General features: G+C 32.7%; 1 protein-coding gene across 2 annotated transcripts; it reads left to right on the forward strand.

Moving 5' to 3' along the window:
* The first annotated feature begins 7,421 nt into the window (after positions 1–7,421).
* Positions 7,422–8,499, forward strand: LOC108562369 (NK1 transcription factor-related protein 1). Of its 2 annotated transcripts, none has more exons than XM_017920678.1 (3): positions 7,422–7,996; positions 8,054–8,235; positions 8,301–8,499. In XM_017920678.1, the coding sequence occupies exons 1-3, from the start codon at positions 7,603–7,605 to the stop codon at positions 8,454–8,456; spliced, it is 732 nt and encodes a 243-aa protein (XP_017776167.1). In that variant the 5' UTR covers positions 7,422–7,602; the 3' UTR covers positions 8,457–8,499. The 2 variants fall into 2 exon arrangements, with proteins under 2 accessions (XP_017776167.1, XP_017776175.1); XM_017920686.1 differs by having other exon boundaries at positions 8,308–8,412.
* Positions 8,500–9,240: the final 741 nt, after the last annotated feature.

The raw sequence follows: 9,240 nt of genomic DNA on the forward strand, positions 1-9,240 counted from the left end.
TATACAAATACTGGAAGAACTTAATTGGAAGGTTGTTTGAAACTTAATCACATATTTCTTAAGTTTATTGCAGTTATAAATAATTAAATTGACTGGAATAACGATATTTTTTAATATAATTAATTGACTCAAACAAAAACGAATTATTTTGTCACTAAATTCAACAATATATAAATAATTCTGTCTACATATCAAAAATATAATTTAGGTTTTTTTCCATGCAAACTAAATTAATTATTTGTGCAAATACACAAACAAATATTGTAAGAACTTAATTGGAAATAATTTGTGCAAATACACATACAAATATTGGTAGAACTTAATTGGAAGGTTGTTTGAAACGTAATCACATATTTCTTATGTTTATTGCAGTTATAAATAGTTAAATTGACAGGAATAACGATATTTTTTAATAGAATCAATTGACTCAAACAAAAACGAATTATTTTGTCGGTAAATTCAACAATATAGAAATAATTGTATTTATATATCTACAATAATTTAGGTTTTTTTCCATGCAAACTAAATTAATTATTTGTGCAAATACAAAAACAAATATTGTAAGAACTTAATTGGAAATAATTTGTGCAAATACACATACAAATATTGGTAGAACTTAATTGTAAGGTTATTTGAAACGTAATCACATATTTCTTATGTTTATTGCAGTTATAAATAATTAAATTGACTGGAATAACGATATTTTTTAATAGAATTAATTGACTCAAACAAAAACGAATTATTTTGTCAGTAAATTCAACAATATATAAATAATTCTGTCTACATATCAAAAATATAATTTAGGTTTTTTTCCATGCAAACTAAATTAATAATTTGTGCAAATACACAAACAAATATTATAAGAACTTAATTGCAAGGTTGTTTGAAACGTATTCACATATTTCCTATGTTTGTTGCAATTATAAATAGTAAAATTGACTTGATTAGAAATAATTTTGATCAAAATTCATTGATTTGAAAAACTAAATAAATAATTTGTGCAATTACAAACGTAATCAAATATTTTCCATTTTTATTGCTTTTGTAAATTGTTAATAGAAATCATTTTAACAGAATTATTTAATTAAAAAAAATACTTACATTATTTCTATATTCACAATATTTTCTTCAAAATATATCACAAAAATTTAAAAAATAAATATTTCTGTATAAAAAAAATTAGAGTGAAAAAAAAGCAAATTTTACTTGAGATAGAACTTGATGAAATTGATGAAAAGAAGTATTAATAATATTATATATATATATATCATCAGTTTTCATTTGACAAACTTTCTAATCTCAAAACCAAGAAAAAGCAATTGCTTCTTCTTGCCCTTTAACCGCGATAAGCAGATACCGCAGATGATAACTTAATTTGTTTAATTTGACAGATGGTATTCAGTAATCTTCGGTTTCTATCGTTAATTAACTGCCTGCAGACATTGCATTGCAGCGCCAACAAAGTCATTTAATTTAATCTTAATCTTATGAACTAATAAATCTGTCACGTTGCCAACACAGCCACAGTTTCCAAAATATTTTAGATTTAATATTTTTGTACGTTTCAACATGATTTATTGAAACAATCATTGCAACAAAATAAAACTAAAACTAAATTGAATTGTTGCTACTGACCGTATGTATTTTTGTCCGGTAATTAATATTATCTATATTTGTTCATGTTGATACAAGTAGTATTATCTACAAAATATTTATGTTTTCAAATAATAATTTCGTTGATAAAATTGGTTGGTTTTCACAATGATAAATGAGTTCATAATAGGAAACAATTAGATTCTCTTACTTTATATGAAATACTATATTAATTTTCCTTGCCCAATTCGTAATTTAAACAAATTAAGTAATAATTTTAATTTTCTTTTAAAATTGTTATGAAAATTAAGTGAATTGATCAAATTAGTTTTAACACAGTAAAATCTGTTTTTGTGGTGTCCTTTTTAGTGCGGTATATGAAAAATCCAACCAATTTTAATTTTTTGTGTAGAGGAGAGGAAACAGTACATAGGGACCACGGGTGGAGTCGTGGTACTGTAGGATTCTTACCGCACTCTCTCCCCTTCACTAGCACACATCTCTCTGCAATGCAAATAGTCTGAGCAAGTTTTTCGCTTCTATGTGTGTCCACTGTCACTTTCTTCCCTTTCTCTCTCCATCCTCCGCTCGTCTTTTTCTTTGATAGAGCACCCCTGCTACGTATCTTGCCATGATGTCTCACTTTTCTTTGCTCTTCAGCATCATCCCAACGAGCGTCTCTGGTTCCAAGACTTCTCCGAGATTTGATTCCGCCTCGTGCTTCATCTGCAACATCCAAAGAACCTGTGTTCTGGGCTATCATCTTCTTCGCAATACCGAAGACTGTCCGTCTTCCTTTCTTGCTATAAAGTGCAGGTACTTGCTAAAGATGGAATGTTTTCTCGCTGTGTTTCTCCAAGGTACTATTTTTGGGATTAAGCCTCTAGTCCAGGCTTCCTTCTCTGAACTATCCCATTTTTCCTGCAACTTTTCCAGCAGTCTAGCCTTGTCAGTTTCCTTGCTCACACCTTTCTGCCTCTCCCATCTCTCTCTGATTAGAAATTCGATTGGTAGCATGCCAGCAATTATTTGAACTGCATCTCGGGAGATTGTTCTGTAAACGCTGCAGAACCTTATTAATCCCCTGCGCTAGACTGTTTCCAGAGCTCTTCTGTAGATCTGCATCTTCATCGCTTCTTCCCATACTGGACAACGTACAACATTATAGATTGTGCCACTACTCCTAGCAATCTTCTCTTGCTAGACTTCATTCCACCCTTGTTATGCATCAACCTGCTTACAGTTGTAGTTGTTTCTTATATATAGATATATATAGATTTTATAAAAAAATTAAAGAGTATTATTTTTCAAAATCTTCAATTTTCGCTTAAGGAAATTAAGTTATTTAATCTCAATAAATTACAATTTGACAATATTTACCTATAAAATACTATTCAAACTATATAAAAAATCGTCATAAACATTTACAAAATACATTTTTCATTTCCAATTTGTAAAATATCAATTAAACATTAGTAAAAAATGATATATTACATGAAACAATATCTGGATATCTGAAATTGTTTGGAATTTCATGTAAATAATACTGCTTTTCGATAATATTATGTGACGGAAAACTGAAATTGACAAGAAATTATGAGGGGGTTGTTCAGAATGTCAGTACTGTCAATCAATTAGGGTTTTCGCTTTTTAATTGTGATAGGCTGCGATATATTAAGACTGCGAGTTGTTGGGTAATAAGAAAGTGAGTAAGTAATAAGCGGAGCAGTTCCGTCGCTGTTCGGGATGGAGGGCGTGAATTAATTACTTTTGAGCGGATCACAAACTTATCATCCATCCCTTACACCCCCTCCCTTCACCAAACACGAAAAAGGGGTTTTAGACTCGAACGTTATAATTACAAGTGTATATAAAGTTAACATTTTCCTTTTGAAACTAATTATGTAATATTGTTGCCGAAACGCGCGCTCGTTTGAGAAAGCACAATGGGTGGGATGGGTGGTTTTTAGATTAAAAGCGCCCTTCTCTCATCCTCATCCACCTCATTCTCATCCTCCATCTTTCTCGCCGCTTCGGAGCGTTCCTCTTGCTTGCAGCAAGTTTCTTATGCACGGTTAGAGTTTAATAATCAGGGTCTCGCCACACGGGAAGACCTCATCACAGTTATGAAATATGAGGCATGGCTGCATGGAGAATGTAGGTGGTAGTGGTGGTGGTGGTGGAGGTGGTAGATGGGTGCGGGCGGAGGGTGGCGCAGGGCGGGAGGACGGCGCCCCGCGTTGGGCGTACCTTGAACGGAGGGGCACCCCCGTGTCCCCCGCGGGGAAGGATGAGATCCGTCCTGCGCGCATCCCCCTCGAATTCCCGGATGTTCTCCCCGATCATAGGCGGAGCATTCAACCCCTAACTCTACTCCAATCACTGCAAACAACCACCCGCCGCAAATTACCACATAATAATGTTGTACAACCACACACACACATACACCTCTACATCCACGGACGCCGCATTTACATACACACACACACTTACGTTGAATTTAACTTTGATTGTTTGTTTATATTTCCGCAGAGGGTTCAAATTTCATTTGCAATTACGGTATTCCGCGATATCGGAAATATCAATTAAAAAAAAATAATTAGCGGTTTTGCAGCGCAATTTCATTAAACCGAAACATTCACACCAACAAAACAAATCATTTGTTTATACCAAAAACTTTGTTACATTTGTAATAATCAACGTTAAATTCGAAACATTGCTTAGAAATCTAATACGTGCACAATATTTTATTAAAAATATACACAATTATGAAAATTACTATGAAAACTTTGCTTTCAAAAGTTAAATGTTGAAATCTTAAAAATTAAGCTATACAAAAAAGTTATTTACTTAATTCAAAACTTCACTTTGAAATCTAATTAGTTCTAAATGTTTGATGCATTATGCATTATATAATTTTTAAAAATCTTGTTAAATTCTAAAAATAGTTTTGATATATAATGAATACATAAAGAATATTTCTTATTATATTATGTATCTGGTTGTAAAAGTAAATGCATTACATAATTCGATAAGAAAATTATATTTATATTAATGTTTATCTTAAATCTTTTAATTTATAATTTACTCAAAATTCAGTATTTTTAGTCACTAATGCATTCAAAATCACTGGAATTCGTTCTAAAATATCTGATGACAAAATCATTTACTTTTGTATATGAATTTGATGAAAAACATACGATTATTGCAATGTAAATTCAAAAATTAATGTTATAAATCAATTTATAAAAAGTGAAAACTCATGGAAAAAATAGAATACTAGTTTAATTCGTTCCAAAATTTCCGGATTTTTACTCGTATAGTGAAATACTCGTATAGTGAAACATATTCAAATCCGGGACTTCTCTTCTCATCTTCACTCGTTATGCGAAACGTCGCTAATTAAGTGCAATTTTGCTCGTTAAGCGAGGTTCCACTGTATATAAACAGTAGCAAACAGTAGTTATTTAAGAAATTTGAATTGACGTTGTTGTTAGTTGTAATTACATAATCTGAAGGAAACGCGTTTAAATACGATATTGCAAGATCGTGTTAGGAAAAACAAGTGGAAATCAATAATCTCGCCCCAGAAAACGCGCTTGCGGTCGTATCCCTGCATTTTCTCCGAAAAACCGCAGACCCCAAAGCTGCCGGCTATTTTCAACTAAATGTTTAAGCGAATTCATAATGAACACTTAACACACATTCATTAAAACAAAGTACATGAATAGTTCGTATTGTATAGACTTTTTGATTCCCGCACAGTTTGAAAAATCACAAAAGAAGACTGACAATACTCAAGTAAAAATTAGTTTGTTTTTGTATTTATCAATCCGCACTGATCAAAACCGCACTATGCGACAAACAACATATATTGAGCATGTTGTATTTATCAAAATTGAACTAATTTTATTTTCAATCTTAGATTATTTTTATAATGTAAACTTATTTAAATATTTATTTGCAGTATAAATTATTCTGCAAATTTTAGTTACTTCATATGATTATATATATTTTTTTATATTGTTTATAATGTATCTTTTGCAATAAATACTGTTAGTAAATTTTTTGTTTTTAATAAATAAATAAAAATAATAGTAATCATATTTATTATAACAGTCATAAATTAAATTTGAATTAAACTAAATATCATATGTATCGACAACCGAAATCCCGATTCTATGGAAATCCCGACTATGTCAAAATCTCGACAATCAAAATCCCGACTATGTCGACAGTGTCTTTTATTAATATTATAAATTTCTACAATAACATTTTTATGATAGTCGGGATTTCGATATAGTCGAGATTTTGATTGTTGGGATTATTGTAGTCGGGATTTTGACATAGTCAGGATTACAATATAGTCGGGATTTCGAACGTCGGGATTTCGGTTGTTGGGCTTGCGATATAGACCCATATAAAGTATATACGATATTATAGAAGTAAGTATATTTTTCAATGTATTCTTTATTACTATAGAAAATAGTTGAATTCATGCATTACTAATTTACCATTTTTTTCATGTTCAATTTTAAGATACCATATTTATCGGCACAATTCTAAAACGATTATCAACGCACAAGTATTGTAAGTATCCAATGATAGTATTTACAGTCATTCAACTAAGTTATAAACAAAATATTATATAATTACTAAGTGAATTACAAGATTTAAGGATTGTTTTTATTTCTTTTGTTCTTAAGTTCGTAACATCGGAAATTTAACCAACGCACAGGGCCGCAGCAAGGTAATCTTTCTTGCGCCTGCTACCAAATAACCAATTTGCGCCCCCCCCGCCCCCACCTCAAGAAATCAAATCGTATCTATAACCAATATTATTACCAATTACTTGCGACTTTGGCGCCCCCTTGCTGCGGCACTGCAAACACTGAACTATGGTAAGTATCCAAATTAATATTATATCCATATACTTGTTCGTAACTAACATTTTAATAAATGGTTTTTGATTTTCTATTTCTTTCCATACAGATTTCATTTTAGAATACCCTACAACTCGTCCACCTTCAACTCCAGATACAATATCAAAAAATGTATTAATTCCTGTTTGTTTTAAAAATAGAAAATCAATATATGTATCAATATTTTTCAAACTTTCGTCAACTTTTTCAAATTCTGATAGAAAAATTTCTTATATTCACTTGTAACTTGTATTATAAAAAAATAATAATATGCCTAATTCGACACTATTAAAGTTAAAGATGTTTGATAATATATGGTAATGGTTGTAATTAAATAAGGGTTGTGGATAAATAACGTTTACTACTATTTAAATTAAGATATTTGATTAAAGGATTACTAAAATTGTTGTGTCTTATAAAAAAAAAATGAAATAATGCAGATAATCTGTATATATGTCAAGATTGAGATTTCGATTGGTTTTTGATTCTGAGTTATTAATCAAAGCGAATCAAATTTGTTTCAATTTTATTTATTGGATTTGCTCGGATTGGATGTAACGGCAATGCGGCACATCGTGTCGTTTGAAAAATGGAAATTATTTGTTCACCTGATCCGAGCGGATGGGAGGTTCTCTCATCTACGTAGGTGTATCTCGTAAATAAAACAGGTTGCGTGGTGGAGAGAGGATAAAAAATGCGAGAGGAGAGAGAGAGAGAGCGATTTAATGCGAGGCATTAATCCTCGCTTCAGCAAGATTGAAACACAGGTTTAACACGGGGGTGTGTCCGAGAGCGGCCCGGATCCAACCCCCCTGCTGCGGCTGGCTGGAGGGGCTCCTCTCCTCTCCTGCACCTTGTGTATGTGTGTGTGTGTGTCAGTTACATCATTGCCTCAGACAACAAGCTTCATTCACTATCCTAATACACCCCCGCAGGGAAAGACACGCTCGCAAAACTTATACAAACTAATTACCGGTGTGATTGTTCTAGTTAAGAGTGTGAATAGTGTGGTTCTTACTTAAATAGAGATTTTCGAAATTGCTGTTTTAAGTTACCTTTTGGATTTTATGCGTTCACGGATGCGAGGATGCTGCATCACTATAACTACTCGACGTCGTTGTCGCACTTTCTCAGCTATCACCAGTTCGAAGATCAGACAAGCAACGAGAACGATCAGAGCACTGCGAGCGCTCTCTGCGAGGATGATGCCCGTTGCAAGGGAGGATCCGTCGCCAGCAACAAATCTTTCACTATTGCAGCGATCCTAGGGTTGAAAGGAGCCGAAGAGAAGGTCCCTGTTGGCGATGACCTGAACGTCGTCAATCTGAGTGTGCATCCCGGTGGAACGGACGGCTCCGCAAGGGCTCTGGTCTCGAATTGCAGCAGGTTGCAGCTTCCTGGTCGTCATAGTTCTTCAGCAGTAGCCGTGACCGGACACCACTATTCCGTCGGACCGGGATGCGCCCAGCCGAGACACGCCGGTAAATATCCACTTACAAAAACCATGAACACGCACGAAAAATACATATCCATTGCAGTGCGAGGCTTGAAGCAACTTTCGAATCTTGCGAATAAGAAGAGCTGCAAGAGTAAACGCGTGAGGACCATCTTCACGCCCGAGCAGCTGGAGAGGTTGGAGGCGGAATTCGAGAGGCAGCAGTACATGGTCGGACCGGAGAGGCTGTACCTCGCACACACTCTTCAGCTCACCGAAGCACAGGTAAATACAACTGCAATCATCACCATCAACCGATTAACTAATCAATCATCATAATCATCCTGCAGGTCAAAGTGTGGTTTCAGAACCGACGGATAAAATGGCGCAAGCATCATCTAGAGCTCACCCATCAGAGGTTGGCCGTTCTCAAGCAGCAGCAGATCCTCCTAGACGACAATCATCCGGATATACAGGATACAAACAGCTCCAGCACGGATACGTGAGTGACCATCCGTCACCTCTCTCGTTGTTATTTTATTTTGTAAGTCCCCTTTTTGAGTTTATTATTTTTTTTCGTTTGTAAATTGTACATACTAAAAAAGATACAAATCATAATTATTAACATAAATTTAAAACCAAAAAAAAAATTCTATATAATATAAAATGTAACAAATATATGTAAGCATGAAACGTAGGATTTATAGTTCACATTATAAGCTATAGATGAAGAGACCAAATATTTCTTTTGTATCATATCATGATAACACATCTGTTTTTCTTCCCTTCTGTTATTAAAGTTCCTGTTTGTGTTTGTAAATTTGTAAAAAAATAATATGAAAAGCTAAAATATGTGAATAAAATTCATATCATTTCTGTGTCTAAACATTGTCTACCTTCATTTCTCCTTTCAACCTATGTATTGAATTATTAAAAAATATCATTTTTCTTCTAAATTAATTAAATTAAACAAATGGTAATAAAATCAAATTATGTAAAAAACCAATATAATAAAAATTTCACATAAGCAACAATTTTATCTAATATCAAAATAATTTACTTAAAATTAATCGTTTACTAAATTAATAGAATAGAAGTATTTAATTGTTACCTAATTGTTACCTATATTGTTACAGATTCATTCATAACTATAAATTATGCTTATTACATAATCTTATTTTTTAACAAAAATAATTTGAAGTAAAAACTTTAATAGCAAGAACTTATGCAAAACAAATGGTATCTTGATTATAATTACATTAAACTTATATAATTATAATTACTTTATAT

This window comes from Nicrophorus vespilloides, unplaced genomic scaffold, assembly GCF_001412225.1.
Source record: "Nicrophorus vespilloides isolate i.1.1-1 unplaced genomic scaffold, Nicve_v1.0, whole genome shotgun sequence".
In the NCBI taxonomy this organism is placed as follows: Eukaryota; Metazoa; Arthropoda; class Insecta; order Coleoptera; family Silphidae; genus Nicrophorus; species Nicrophorus vespilloides.

Coding starts and splice junctions, on each gene's coding strand:
- LOC108562369 (XM_017920678.1), top strand. CDS start 7,603: ATGCTGCATCACTATAACTACTCGACGTCGTTGTCGCACTTTCTCAGC. Junction 7,997..8,053: donor CGCCCAGCCGAGACACGCCG/GTAAATATCCAC, acceptor TATCCATTGCAG/TGCGAGGCTTGAAGCAACTT. Junction 8,236..8,300: donor TTCAGCTCACCGAAGCACAG/GTAAATACAACT, acceptor ATCATCCTGCAG/GTCAAAGTGTGGTTTCAGAA.